Genomic DNA, 14,181 nt, shown 5'->3' with positions numbered 1-14,181 from the left:
GGGTCTAAGAGGGGATTTTGTGGGGTCTAAGGGGTATTGGGGGGTCTGTGGGGGGGTTTGAGGGGTCTAAGGGGGATTTGCGGGGTCTGTGGGGGGTTTGGGGGTTCTATGGGGTGTTGGGGGCTCTATGGGCTGTTTGGGGGTGTCTATGGGGTTTTGGGGCGTTTGGGGGCTCTATGGGGTGTTGGGGGCTCTATGGGGTGTTGGGGGCTCTATGTGCTGTTGGGGGGCTCTATGGGGCGTTGGGGGCTCTATGGGGTGTTGGGGGGCTCTGTGGGGTGTTGGGGGCTCCCTCACCCGGGGGGGCTGTTCCAGAGGAGGACGAGGAGCCGATGGATACAGCGGAGCGTCCCGGGGCGGCGCCGGCAAAACAGGGTGAGACGGGAGCCCCCAAAGCGGGGTCTGGGGGTCCCCCGTCCATTGGCACCCCCAAAGCGGGTCTGGGGGGTCCCTCTTTCCATTGGCACCCCCAAAGCGGGTCTGGGGTCCCCCGTCCACTGGCACCCCCAAAGTGGGGTCTGGGGGTCCCCCCGTCCATTGGCACCCCCAAAGCGGGGTCTGGGGGTCCTCCGTCCATTGGCACCCCCCAAAGTGGGGTCTTGGGTCCCCCATCCACTGGCACCCCCAAAGCGGGGTCTGGGGGTCCCCCCTCCATTGGCACCCCCAATGAGGGACTGGGGGTCCCCCCGTCCGGGTCTGGGGGGTCCCTCTTTCCATTGGCACCCCCAAAGCGGGGTCTGGGGGTCCCCCTCCATTGGCACCCCCAAAAGTGGGGTTTGGGGGGTCCCTCCTTCCATTGACACCCAATGAGGACTGGGGGTCCCATCCTACCCTTACACCCCAAAGTGGGGTCTGGGGGTCCCCCGTCCATTGGCACCCCAAAGTGGGGTCTGGGGGGTCCCTTTCTCCCGTGACATCCCTAACGAGGGATTGGGGGGTCCCTCTTCCATTAATACCCCAAAGAGGGATCCAGGCTCCCTCCTGGCCCCCCAAACCGGGTTGGGGGTTCCCCAGCCTGGAGTGGGGCTGGTTTTGGGGGGTCCCCAGGCAGTTGTGGGGCTGGTTTGGGGCAGGTTTTGGGGGTCCCCAGCTGTTGTGGGGCAGGTTTAGGGGCTGTTGTGGGGCTGGTTTGGGGCAGGTTTTGGGGGTCCCAGCCTGTTGTGGGGCAGGTGTTGGGTGTCCGTGGCCTGTTTTGGGGGCAGGTTTTGGGACTGTTGTGGGTCAGTTTTGGGTACAGGTTTTGGGGGTGTCCCTGGACAGGTTTTGGGGCTGCTGTGGGGCAGGTTTTGGGTGTCCCCAGCCTGTTGTGGGGCAGGTTTTGGGGCTGCTGTTGGGCAGGTTTTGGGGCTGTTGTGGGGCAGTTTGGGGCTGCTGTGGGGCAGGTTTTGGGGTGTCCCTGGGCAGGTTTTGGGGCTGTCGTGGTCAGTTTTGGGGTGTCCCCCCCCCATCGCCCCTCTTTGCCGCAGTGGAAACCGCCGCAACGAGCGGGGCGAGACCCCCTGCACCGCGCCTGCATCGAGGGCGACCTGCGGCGCGTCCGGCTCCTGCTGCAGCAGGTCTGGGGGGGCCCCGCACCCGGGGGGGGCCCTGCGCCCATGGGGGTCCCTGTGCCTATGGGGGGGTCCCTGCACCCGGGGGTCCCTGTGCCCGGGGGGGGTCCCTGTGCCCAAGGGGGGGGTCCCTGTGCCCATGGGGGGTCCCTGCACCCGGGGGGGTCCCTGCACCCGGGGGGGGTCCCTGTGCCCATGGGGGGGGTCCCGCACCCGGGGGTCCCTGCGCCATGGGGGGGTCCCTGCACCCAGGGGGGTCCCTGTGCCCAAGGGGTATCCCTGTGCCCATGGGGGGTCCCTGCACCCGGGGGTCCCTGTGCCCATGGGGGGGTCCCCTGCACCCGGGGGGGTCCCTGCACCCGGGGGGTCCCTGTGCCCATGGGGGGGTCCCTGCACCCAGGGGGATCCCTGTGGCCCATGGGGGGTCCTGCACCCAGGGTGTCCCTGCACCGGGGGGGTCCCTGTGCCCATGGGGGGGGTCCCTGCACCAGGGGGGTCCCTGTGCCCATGGGGGGGTCCCTGCACCCGGGGGGGGTCCCTGTGCCCATGGGTGTCCCTGTGCCCATGGAGGGGTCCCTGCACCCAGGGGGGGTCCCTGTGCCCATGGGGGTCCTGCACCAGGGGATCCCTGTGCCCATGGGGGGGTCCCGCACCCGGGGGGTCCCCCCGAACCCCATTAAAGGTCTCTGGGGCCGAACCCCCGTTGCCGCCAGGGGCACCCCGTGAACCCGCGCGACTACTGCGGATGGACCCCCCTGCACGAGGCCTGCAACCACGGGCACCTGGGTGAGTGTGGGGCGGGACCACAAGTGGGGGGCGGGACCCCCAAGTGCCAGCAGAACAACGTGGGAGCCGTCAGGGTGCGAGCAAACCCCCTGGGTGCTGTCAGAGACTCCCTTGGTGCCACCAGAACCCCCTTGGGAGCCACCAGAGACCCCTTATATGCCATCAGAGCCCCCCAAGTGCAGGCAGAGCCCCCTTGGGTGCCACCAGAACCCCTTAGGGTCATCAGGGTGTAAGCAAAGCCCCCTTGGGTGCCATCAGGGTGCCATCAGAGACCCCTTAGGTTCCATCAGACCCCCCTTGGGTGCCATCAGACCCCTGTTGGGTCCATCGGAGCCCCCAAGTGCAGGCAGAGCCCCTTGGGTGTCATCAGACCTTCCTTGGGTGCCACCAGGCACAAGCAAAGCCCCCTTAGATGCCATCAGAGCCCCCTTAGGTGACATTGGACCCCCTTAAGTGCCATTAGAGCCCCCTTAGGTGACATTGGACCCCTTAAGTGCCATTAGAGCCCCCCTTGGGTGCTGTTAGGGCCCCCCAAGTGCCATCAGAGGCCCCCTTAGGTACCATCTGACCCCCTTAGGTGCCACCACAGTCCCCTTGGTACCATCAGAGCCCCCCAAGTGCGAGCAGAGACCCCCTTGGTACCATTAGAACCCCCTTAGGTGCCACCAGAGCCCCCTTGGTGCAGGCAGAGCCCCCTTGGGTGCTATCCGGGTGCAAGCAAACCCCCTTTAGATGCCATCAGACACCCTTGGGTGCCATCAGAGCCCCCAAAGTATGGGCAGAGCCCCCTTGGGTGCCATCAGAGCCCCCCAGATGTGGGCAGAGGCCCCCTTGCTGCCTTCAGAACCCCTTATGGGTGCCACCAGAGCCCCCTGGGTGCATCGGAGACCCCCTTGATGCCGTCAGCCCCCCCCAGGTGGCGCCAGGGCCCCCCCCGACGCCGCCGTCCCCCCAGAGATCGTGCGGGAGCGCTGGCGGCGGGGCGGCGCGGGACGACCCGGGGGGCCCGGCTGTGACGGGGTCACCCCCCTGCACGACGCCCTCAGCTGCGGCCACTTCGAGGTGGCGCAACTGCTGCTGCAGCACGGGGCGAGCGTCAGCGCCCGGGACAGCAGGGTGAGGGGGCAGCGGGGCGCAGGGGGGCAAGGGGGACATTGGGACAATGGGGCAATGGGGCTATAGGGTAATGCGCTATGGGCTGATGGGGGCTATGGGGGTCATAGGGGCTATGTGGGGTATTGGGGGCTATGGAGTCATGGGGACAGTGGGTAATGGGACAGGGGCTATGGGGGGAATGGGGCAATGGGGGCAATGGGGGGCTATGGGGTGATGGGGGGCTATGGGGTAATGGGGGCAATGGAGTCATGGGGGGCAATGGAGGTAATGGGGGTAATGGGGCTATGGGGGTAATGGGGGGCTATGGGGGTAATGGGGGCTATGGGAGTAATGGGGGTAATGGGGGCTATGGGGGTAATGGGGGGCTATGGGGGTAATGGGGGCTATGGGGGTGATGGGGGCAATGGAGTCATGGGGGACAGTGGGGTAATGGGACAGTGGGGCTATGGGGGTAATGGGGCTATGGGGGTAATGGTGGGCTATGGGGCTATGGGGGTAATGGGGGGCTATGGGGGTGATGGGGGCAATGGAGTCATGGGGGACAGTGGGGTAATGGGGACAGTGGGGCTATGGGGGGCAATGGGGTAATGAGGGGCTATGGGGGCAATGGGACTAATGGGGGGCTATGGGGGTAATGGGGGCAATGGGGACATTGGGGGTAATGGGGACTATGGGGGGCAATGGGGGCTGTGGGGTAATGGGGGCAATGGAGCAGTGGAGCCGTGGGGGGCAATGGGGGCTATGAGGGCAACGGGGTAATGGGGGCAATCAGGGTAATGGGGGTGATGGAGGTAATGGGGGGCAGTGGGTAATGGGACAATGGGGCCTATGGGGGCAATGGAGCTATAGGGGTAATGGGGAGCAATGGGGGCAATGGGGGGCAGTGGGGAGAAGGGGGACTATGGAGGGCAATGGGGGCTGTGGGGGCAATGGGTAATGGGACATTGGGGACAATGGGGACTTTGGGGACAATGAGGGCTATGGAGCAATGGGGGTAATGGAGACAATGGGGGCTGTGGGGTTAATGGGGGCTGTGGGGGCAATGGGGACTGGGGGCAATGGGGGCTATGTGGGTAATAGGGATTATGGGGGCAATGGGGACAATGGGAGTAATGGGGGTAATGTGGGCAGTGGAAGTAATGGGGGGCTGTGGGAATAATGGGGGCTATGGGGGCAATGGAGCCATGGAGACAATGAGGGGAATGGGGGGCAATGGGACAATGAGGTAACGGGCAATGAGCAGCAGTGGGGCAATGGGGACTGTGGGTAATGGGGGCTATGGGCAATAGGGGCTATGGGGTGATACAGTCTACGGGGACAATGAGGGCTATGGGGGCAATGGAGTAAGGGGGTAATAGGGGGCAATGGGGGCAATGAGGGGCAATGGGGGGAATGGGGACCCCCATGAGCCAGGGGTCCACAATGGGGCTTGGGGACACCAAGATGCGGGGTTGGGATGCCAAGATGGGGAGTTGGGGCCTTGAAATGGGGTTTAGGGGTCAAAACCGGGGGTTGGGACATCAAAGTGAGATGGGAGACCCCAAAAGTGCATTGGGAGACCTCAAAAGGGGGGGTTGGCACGTCAAAAACGGGGTTTGAGACCCCAAAATGGGGGTTTGGGACCTCCAAATTGGGTTTGGGACCCAAAAACGGGTGGTTGGGACCTCACCATGGGGATGGGAGACCCCACAGTGGAGGTTTTGGACCCCGAAGTGGGTGCTGAGGCCCCCCAAGGGCGCCCGCGCCACCCATGGGTGCCCCGGCAGGGCCTGACGCCGCTGGGCACGCTGGAGCAGTGGGTGAGCACGTACCGGGAGGAGCTGGACCAGGAGACGCGGGAGCGGGCGCGGGACACGGAGCGGCTGCTGCGGGACGCGGCGGCGGCACGAGGTGGGCCGGGCGATAACGGGTCCCTGCGCCCCACGGCGGGTCCCGGGGCGGGCGCTGAGGGTGCCGGTGCCTTCCTCCGCAGCCTCCCCGCGGCCCTGCCAGGACCCGGAGCTGTTCGATGCCGAGACGTCGCAGCAGCGGGACCGGGAGCCGGAGCGCGCCGGCTCCGTGTCTCCGTTGAGGCCGGTGAAGAAGCGGCACCGAGCGATGGAGCCCGATGGGTGCGAAGCCGCCAACCGAGCGAGCCGGCGCCCGGCGCTCATCCCGGAGGAGCAGTACCTGCAGGAGCAGCAGTGGCTGGAGGATGACCTGGGAATGGCGCGCGGGGGCCGGAAGCGGCCGCGCCGGGAGCGCCGGGAGCGCCGGGACCTGGACGTGGCTCTGGGGGACACCTCGAGGATGGAGAAGGATGATGGAGGGGACCCGCGGCGCCGGCGCCGCAGCGCTCCCAGGGACAGGATCCCGCCGGAACGCCGCGGATCCGGGGGCACCGGAGCCCGTTCCTGAGCACGAGGAGGAGAAGGACGAGGAGGAGGAGGAAGACAAGGACAAGGAGAAGGAGAAGAAGGACAAGGAGAAGGACAAGGACAAGGAGAAGGAGAGAAGGACAAGGAGAAGGACAAGGAGAAGGACAAGGAGAAGGAGAAGGAGGATGAGTGTGGGGAGAACGCGCCGCCGCTGCCCACGCTCCGCGTCCGTGTCCGCATCCAGGACAACGTGTTCCTCATCCCGTGCCGCAGAGGTGAGAGCTGAGACACAACATCACGTCGGGGGCACCCAGTGTCCCTTTGAGGACCCTGATATCCCGTTGGATCCCCCATACTGGGCTCCGGTGCTCGCTGCTGCCCATCCCAGCACCCGTTCTGGTGTCCCGGTGCCATCCCCGTGCCCATCCCGGTGTCCCGCTGCCCATCCCGGTATCGCTGCTCATCCCCTCACCCCGTGTGCCGGTACCTTGTCCCCTGCAGCCAGGCCCATGCCATGGGCTGGTTGGGCATCCCTGTATCCCATAGCCAGGACCATGCAGTGCACTGGCTGCCCATCCCTGTATCCCGGTGCTGATCCCTGTATCCATACCCTGCAGCCAGGACCTTGCGGTGCACTGATTGCCCATCCCTGTATCCCTGTATCCTAGTGCTGATCCCTGTATCCCGGTGCTGCTCCCTGTGTCCCGCAGCCAGGAGCTCCCAGTGCACTGGCTGCCCATCCCTGTATCCCGGTGCTGATCCCTGTGTCCCCATTCTGATCCCTGTGTCCCGCAGCCAGCAGCTCCCAGTGCACTGGCTGCCCATCCCTGTATCCCGGTGCTGATCCCTGTATCCTGGTTCTGATCCCTGTATGCCGGTTCTGATCCCCGTGTCCCGCAGGCAGCAGTCCTGGTGCGGTGGCTGCCATCCCTGTGTCGCATGTCCCTGTATCCCATATCCCTGTATCCCGTATCCGTGTCCCGCAGGCAGCAGCTCCGGTGCGGTGGCTGCCCATCCCTGTGTCGCATATCCCTGTATCCCATATCCCTGTATCCCGTATCCGTGTCCCGCAGGCAGCAGCTCCCGGTGCGGTGGCTGCCCATCCCTGTGTCCCATATCCGTGTATCCCATATCCCTGTGTCCCGCAGGCAGCAGCTCCTGGTGCGGTGGCTGCCCATCCCTGTGTCGCATGTCCCTGTATCCCATATCCCTGTATCCCATATCCCTGTGTCCTGCAGCCAGCAGCTCCCGGTGCGGTGGCTGCCCATCCTGTGTCGCATGTCCCTGTATCCCATATCCCTGTATCCCGTATCCGTGTCCCGCAGGCAGCAGCTCCCGGTGCGGTGGCTGCCCATCCCTGTGTCGCATGTCCCTGTATCCCATATCCCTGTATCCCGTATCCCCGTCCCGCAGCCAGCAGCTCCCGGTGCGGTGGCTGGCGAGCGCGCGGCTGAGCGGTTCCAGCAGACGTGCGGGTCCCGGCCCGGCTCAGCCTGTCGCAGGACGGGGCCCGGTTGGCGCCGCAGGACCTGGTGCGGGACGTGCTGCGCAGCAACGAGGAGGTGACGGCGCCGCCCCGGCACAGGGGCCGCCCGGTGGCACTCGGTGACACTCGGTGCCGTTTGGTGCCACCCGGTGCCGCTCGGTGCCGTTTGGTGGCACTCGGTGACAGGGGCTGGTTTCAGGTGCTGGCCGAGGTGCAGTGCTGGGACCTGCCGCCCTCGCCGAGAGGTACCGCCGCGTGTGCCAGAGCATGGACGAGGGTGAGGAGCATCCTGGTATCCCCTTAGTGTCCCCCGTGTCCGTTCATGTCCCCCATGTCCATTCATGTCCCCCAATGTTCCCCCATGTCCACCCGTGTCCATTCATGTCCCCCAATGTCCATTCACTTCCTTCATGTCCCCAATGTCCACCCATGTCCATTCATGTCCATTCATGTCCTCCCCATCCATTCATGTCCCCCATGTCCATTCATGTCCCCCAATGTCCCCCCATGTCCATTCATGTCCCTCAATGTCCCCCATGTCCGTTCATGTCCCCAATGTCCCCCATGGCCATTCTTGTCCCCCACATCCATTAATGTCCCCCGTGTCCATTCATATCCCCCAATGTCCCCCCACATCCATTCATGTCCCCGCATGTCCTCCAATGTCCCCAATATCCATACATGTCCATTCGTGTCCCCCAATGTCCCCCACACCATTCATGTCCCCCATGTCCATTCATGTCCCCCAATGTCCATTCACTTCCTTTCATGTCCCCAATGTCCCCCATGTCCATTCATGTCCTCCAATGTCCCCCCATGTCCATTCATGTCCTCCCATGTCCCCCCACATCCATTCATGTCCCCCCATGTCCTCCAATGTCCCCCAATATCCATTCATGTCCATTCATGTCCCCAATGTCCTCCCATGTCCATCCATGTCCCCCACGTCCCCCACGCCCCCCGTGTCACCACCCCGTTACCTGAATGTCCACCCAATTCCCGCCAGTGTCCCCCCCAGTGTTCTCCCCCCATCCCACCGCGTTCCCCCGTGTCCCCCCAACGTTCCCATGTGTTCACCATGTCCCCCCGTGTCCCCCTGATGCCCACCCGACGTCAGCTCCCATGGACAGGGATGAGGGTCCCCTGGGGAGCCTGGGGGTCCCTTGGGTGAGGGGAAGGTCCTGGGAGGGCGTCCCCAAGGATGGGGAATGATCCATGGGGGGTCCCTAAGGGGGAGCAGGGTCCCCAAGGAGGTGGGAAGGTCCTGAGGGGGTCCCCAAGGGGTCCCCGGCGGGGGAGTTGGTCCTGGGGGGGGTCTCCAGGGTGAAGGGGAGGACCCTGGGGGGGGCTCAGGGGTCCCTGGGGTGGGAGAAAAGACCTGGGGGGTTCCCAAGGGGTGGGGGAAGGTCCCGGGGGGGGTCCCAAGGATGGGGAATGGTCCTGGGTGGTCCCTAGGGGGGATCAGGGACCTCTTGGATGGGGGGTAGGTCCTGGGGGGGGTCCTCAAGGGTGGAGAATGATCCATGGGGGGGTCCCAAAGGTGCTCAGGGCTCCCCAGGGAGGGGAAATGCCCCCGGGGGGGGGGGGGGTGGGTGTCCCTGGTACCACCAAGGACCCCCCCGTGTCCCCCCAGAGCCGCACGAGCTGGTGCTGAAGGCGACGGAGCGGCAGGAGCAGAGCGCGGGGCCGGGGCTGGCGCTGGGGGGGCCCTGGCGCCGCCCCCCGGGCGCTGCCGGCGCTGCTGCGGGCGCTGCGGCTGCAGCCGGGGCTGCGGGTGCTGGCGCTGCGCGGCTGCGGGCTGGGCGCCGCCGCGCTGCCGGAGCTGGTGGCCGCGGCGGCCGCGCTGCCGCGCTGGCGCTGCTCGACCTGGCCGGCAACCGCCTGGGCCCCGCGGCGCTGCGGCAGCTCTGCCCGCGCCAGCCCGGCACCCGCGCCGCCTTCCAGGTACGGGGGACAAAGCGGGGTCACTGCGCCCCGAAACGGGGCGGTGGGACCGAAACCCGGCGTCATTGTTCCCCCAAACCTCGTCATTGTCCTCCCAGAGCTCATCTTCATCCTTGGCTTCCTGACCCACACCTCATCTTCAGCCTCGCCGTCTTCGTCTCCCCTCCAAACCTTCATCCTCATCTTCGTCCTTGGTCTTGTCCCACCAAACCTCATCTTCATCCCTCCCCAAAGCTCATCTTCATCCTTGGCTTCCTGACCCACACCTCATCTTCATCCTCACCGTCTTCGTCTCCCCTCCAAACCTTCATCCTCATCTTCATCCTTATCTTCATCCTTCCCCAAAGCTCATCTTCGTCCTGGTCTTTGTCCTCCAACCTCATCATTGTCCCCCAAAACATCATTACTGTATCTCCTAAACCTCATCTTCATCCTCATCTTCATCCCCCCAAACCTCATCTTTGTCCCCCCAGCCTTGTCTTGGCTTTGACCCCCAACCTTATCTTCATCCTTGTCTTTGTCCCACCAAACCTCATCTTCATCCTCATCTGCATCCCTCCCAAACCTCATCTTCATCCTTCCCCAAACCGTGTCTTCATCCCTCCAAAACATGTCTTCATCCCACCCCAAACCTCATGTTCACCCTGACCTTTGTCCCCCCAAACCTCATCTTCATCCCCAAACTTCATCCCCATCTTTGTCTCCCCTCCAAACCTCATCCTTGTCTTCATCCTCATCTTCATCCCCCCAAACCTCATCTTTGTCCCCCAGCCTTGTCTTGGCTTTGACCCCAACCTTATCTTCATCCTTGTCTTTGTCCCACCAAACCTCATCTTCATCCTCATCTTCATCCCCCCAAACCTCATCTTTGTCCCCCCAGCCTTGTCTTGGCTTTGACCCCCAACCTTATCTTCATCCTTGTCTTTATCCCACCAAACCTCATCTTCATCCTTCCCAAACCTTGTCTTCATCCCTCCAAAACATGTCTTCATCCCACCCCAAACCTCATGTTCACCCTGATCTTTGTCCCCCCAAACCTTGTCTTCATCCTTGTCTTCATCCCCCCAAACTTCATCCCCATCTTTGTCTCTCCTCCAAACCTTCATCCTTGTCTTCATCCTCATCTTCATCCCCCCAAACCTCGCTCTTTGTCCCCTAAACCTTTTGTCCATCTGTCCCCTAAACCTGTCCCCCTCCTCTAATCCTCCCTTCATCTCCTAACCCTCGTGTCCGTCCGTCCCCAACCCTCTTCTTCACCCCTAAACCTGTCCCTTGCCCCAGCCCCGTGTCGTGCCCCCGGCTCTCCCCCGACTGTCCGTGTCCGTGTCCGTGTCCCCGCAGAGCCTGGAGGAGCTGGACCTGAGCCTGAACCCGCTGGGGGACGGGAGCAGCGCGGCGCTGGCGGAGCTGCTGCGGTGCTGCCCCGCGCTGAGCACCCTGCGCCTGCGCGCCTGCGGCCTCGGCCCGGCCTTCGTCCTGCACGGTAACCACCGTTAACCACCATCATCATCACCGTCACAGCACCCTCACACCGTCATCATCACTGTCACGGCACCCTCACACCATCATCATCACACTGTCACGGCACCCTCACGCCATCATCATCGCCGTCATGGCACCCTCACGCCATCATCATCACAGCACCCTCACGCCATCATCATCAGCGTCACGACACCCTCACACCATCATCATCACACCATCACATCACCATCACCCTCACCGGTAACCATCAGCACCACCATAACCATCATCACAGCATCATCGTCATCATCACACCATCACCTACCCTGGTAACCACCAGCATCACCATCACAGCCACCATCCCACCATCATCATCATCATCACACCATCACCGTCACCACCACCACCATCACACCATCATCATCATCATCACACCATCACCATCACCACCACCACCATCACACCATCGTCATCATCATCCCACCATCACCCACACTGGTAACCACCAGCATCACCATCACATCACCCTTACAACATCACCAGCATGACCATCTCCACCACGCCGTGACCATTACAACCATCACCACCATCACCCCCCATGCCCATCCGGTCCCGTGCCCCCGGCTCTGACGCCCGTTCCCCGCAGGACCCGCGCGGCTGCAGGCACTGACCGTGTCCCACAACGCGCTGGGGCCGGTGGCGCTGGAGCGGCTCCTGGACGCCGTGTCCCGGCACCGGCTCACGCGCCTCGAGCTCGGCTCCGTCACCGGCCCCGGCGCCCGGCGCATCGGCACCGCCGTGGCGGGTACCTGCGGCAGGTGGGGGGCACGCGGCGGGGAGGGACGGGGTGGGTGGTGGACATGGGGTGGGTGAGGACATGGGGTGGGTGAGGACATGGGAGGGTTGATGGACATGGGGTGGTGTGAGGACATGGGTGGGTGGTGGGACATGGATGGTGAGGACACGGATGGGTGGGTGGGACATGGGATTGGGTGAGGACATGGAGGGGGAGGAACATTGGATGGTGATGGGACACGGGATGGGTGAGGACATGGGATGGGTGAGGCATGGGATGGGGGAGGACATGGGAATGGGTGATGGGACACGGGATGAGTGAGGACATGGGGGGGGTGATGGGACATAGGGATGGGTGATGGGGACATGGGATGGGTGAGGAGATGTAGGGATGGGTGGTGGGACATGGGATGGGTGATGGGACACGGGGCTGGGTGATGGGACACGGGATGGGTGAGGAATGGATGGGTGGTGGGACCACGGAATGGAATGAGCACATCGGATGGGTGAGCACATGGGGATGGGTGGTGGGACACGGGACGGATGGTGGGACATGGCACAGACGGTGGGACATGGCACAGACGGTGGGACACAGATGGTGTATGGATGACCCCACGTGTGCTTCCCACAGGAGGGTTCCTCTGCTCTGACCCACCTCACGTTGTCCGGGAACCGCCTGAGCGATGAGGACATGGTGGAGCTGGCCAGGTGGGGGCACAGGGCTATGGGGGTGCGAAGGACATGAGGTGGGACCGATGGGCTCTATGGGGTGGGATGGACATGAGGTGGGACCCATGGGCTCTATGGGGTGGGATGGACATGAGGTGGGACCCAGGGGGGCTATGGGGTGCGAAGGACATGAGGTGGGACCGATGGGCTCTATGGGTGGGAAAGGACATGAGGTGGGACCGATGGGCTCTATGGGGTGGGATGGACATGAGGTGGGACCCATGGGCTCTATGGGGTGGGATGGACATGAGGTGGGACCCAGGCGTGCTATAGGGTGGATGGACATGAGGTGGACCCAGGGGGCTATGGGGTGCGAAGGACATGAGGTGGACCGATGGCTCTATGGGGTGGGATGGACATGAGGTGGGACCGATGGGCTCTATGGGGTGGAAGGACATGAGGTGGACCGATGGGCTCTATGGGGTGGGATGGACATGAGGTGGGACCGATGGGCTCTATGGGTGTGAAGGACATGAGGTGGGACCCATGGGGGCTTATGGGGTGGGATGGACATGAGGTGGGACCGATGGCTCTATGGGGTGGGAAGGACATGAGGTGGGACCGATGGCTCTATGGGTGGGAATGGACATGAGTGGGACCGATGGGCTCTATGGGGGTGGGAAGGACATGAGGTGGACCAGGGGGCTATGGGGTGGGATGGACATGAGGGGGACCGATGGGCTTCGTATGGGGTGGGAAGGACATGAGGTGGGACCCATGGGCTCTATGGGGTGGGGTGGACATGAGGTTGGAACCTCATGTGGCTATGGGGTGGAAGGACATGAGATGGGACCGATGGGCTCTATGGGGTGAAAGGACATGAGGTGGGACCCATGGGGGCTAGGGGGTGGGAAGGGACACGGGGGGTAACAAAGTGGTGGCTGGGGGGCTCCTGGTGGTAGAATCCTCCCCCCGTGCTTCCCGATGGAGCCCCTGCACCAGCTCAGGTGGAGCCGGGGCACGGAGGGGACCCCCTGGGCCGCAGGAGGTGACGGGGCCCCCGTCCCCCCCCGCAGGTGCCTCCCCTCGTGCCCGGCCCTGGATTCCCTGGATCTCGCAGCCAATCCCGGGATCAGCACCGCGGGGATGCGGCTGCTGCTGCAGGGCCTGGAGCAGCGGAGCCGGGGGCTGAGCCTGCTCAGCCTGGCCGGTGGGAGCGGGAGCGGAACGGGAGCGGGAGCGGAACGGGAATGGGAACGGGAATGGGAATGGGAACGGGAACGGGAATGGGGTGGAAGGGGTGGGACGGGGTTGAGCAGGGGGATGGAGATAGGATTGAGTTGGGATTTGGATGGGATTGGGATGGGGATGAGGATGGAATGAAGTAGGTTGGGAATGGGAGGGGATGGGATGGATGGAGGGGATGGGATAGGATCAGATGGGAATGGGATCAGGTTGAGGATGGGATGGAGATAGAACTGAATTGGGATGGAGACAGATGGGGTTGGGATGGGGATGAGGATGGAATGGGATTAGTGTGGATGGGATGGAATGGGGTAGGTTGGGAATGGGATGGGATGGGGTCGAGGATGGGGATGGAGATACAATTGAATTGGGATTGAGATAGACGGGATTGGGATGGGGTTGAGGATGGAATGGCATTAGATGGGGATGGGATGGAATGGGGTAGGTTGGGAATGGGATGGGATGGATGGGATGGAGCCGGGATTGGATGGGCTGGAGCAGGGACTCAGGCCGGGATCCAGCCAGGAACCCAACGGCATCTCCCTCCCCTCCAGGCTGCTCCGTGGAGGCCCCCTTGGACCCCCCCACCTGGAGCAGGGTCACCGGCCACATCCAGGACCTGCGGCTCTGCGGCCGGAGCGCATCCCGGCCCCATCCCGGCGGCGCATCCCGGCCCCCTCCCGCCGGGACCCTCGCCCGGCACCGGAAACTCTTCTGGAAGAGCCCCTGATGTGGGTTTTATCCCATTAGATCCCCCCGTTTCATCCACCCA

The 14,181-nt window shown here is 63.8% G+C and overlaps 2 protein-coding genes across 2 annotated transcripts in view; both read left to right on the top strand.

Annotated features, from left to right (window-relative positions):
- The window catches only part of LOC116915279 (tonsoku-like protein), a 9,259-nt gene extending 3,192 nt beyond the window's left edge, over positions 1 to 6,067 (top strand). The window contains exons 2-6 of the mRNA XM_032920223.1: positions 1,467 to 1,556; positions 2,264 to 2,336; positions 3,292 to 3,452; positions 5,219 to 5,342; positions 5,425 to 6,067. Of these exons, the coding sequence (XP_032776114.1) occupies positions 1,467 to 1,556; positions 2,264 to 2,336; positions 3,292 to 3,452; positions 5,219 to 5,342; positions 5,425 to 5,849 (873 nt within the window). The 3' untranslated portion in view covers positions 5,850 to 6,067. The remainder of the gene's footprint in view (positions 1 to 1,466; positions 1,557 to 2,263; positions 2,337 to 3,291; positions 3,453 to 5,218; positions 5,343 to 5,424) is intronic.
- Positions 5,995 to 14,177, top strand: LOC115602964 (tonsoku-like protein). The gene is made up of 10 exons (XM_032920222.1): positions 5,995 to 6,084; positions 6,710 to 6,807; positions 7,223 to 7,371; positions 7,495 to 7,572; positions 8,929 to 9,239; positions 10,581 to 10,722; positions 11,347 to 11,518; positions 12,127 to 12,203; positions 13,241 to 13,374; positions 13,964 to 14,177. Exons 1-8 carry the CDS (start codon positions 5,995 to 5,997, stop codon positions 12,143 to 12,145), a joined length of 1,059 nt encoding a protein of 352 aa, XP_032776113.1. The 3' UTR covers positions 12,146 to 12,203; positions 13,241 to 13,374; positions 13,964 to 14,177.
- Positions 14,178 to 14,181: the final 4 nt, after the last annotated feature.

The sequence above is a fragment of the Strigops habroptila genome, chromosome 1 (genome assembly GCF_004027225.2).
Source record: "Strigops habroptila isolate Jane chromosome 1, bStrHab1.2.pri, whole genome shotgun sequence".
Lineage (NCBI taxonomy): Eukaryota > Metazoa > Chordata > Aves > Psittaciformes > Psittacidae > Strigops > Strigops habroptila.
Note: the sequence above shows the minus strand (reverse complement) of the source record. Positions and strands in the feature narration are given on the sequence as shown.

Coding starts and splice junctions, on each gene's coding strand:
- LOC115602964 (XM_032920222.1), top strand. CDS start 5,995: ATGAGTGTGGGGAGAACGCGCCGCCGCTGCCCACGCTCCGCGTCCGTG. Junction 7,372..7,494: donor TGCTGCGCAGCAACGAGGAG/GTGACGGCGCCG, acceptor GGCTGGTTTCAG/GTGCTGGCCGAGGTGCAGTG. Junction 7,573..8,928: donor GTGCCAGAGCATGGACGAGG/GTGAGGAGCATC, acceptor GTGTCCCCCCAG/AGCCGCACGAGCTGGTGCTG.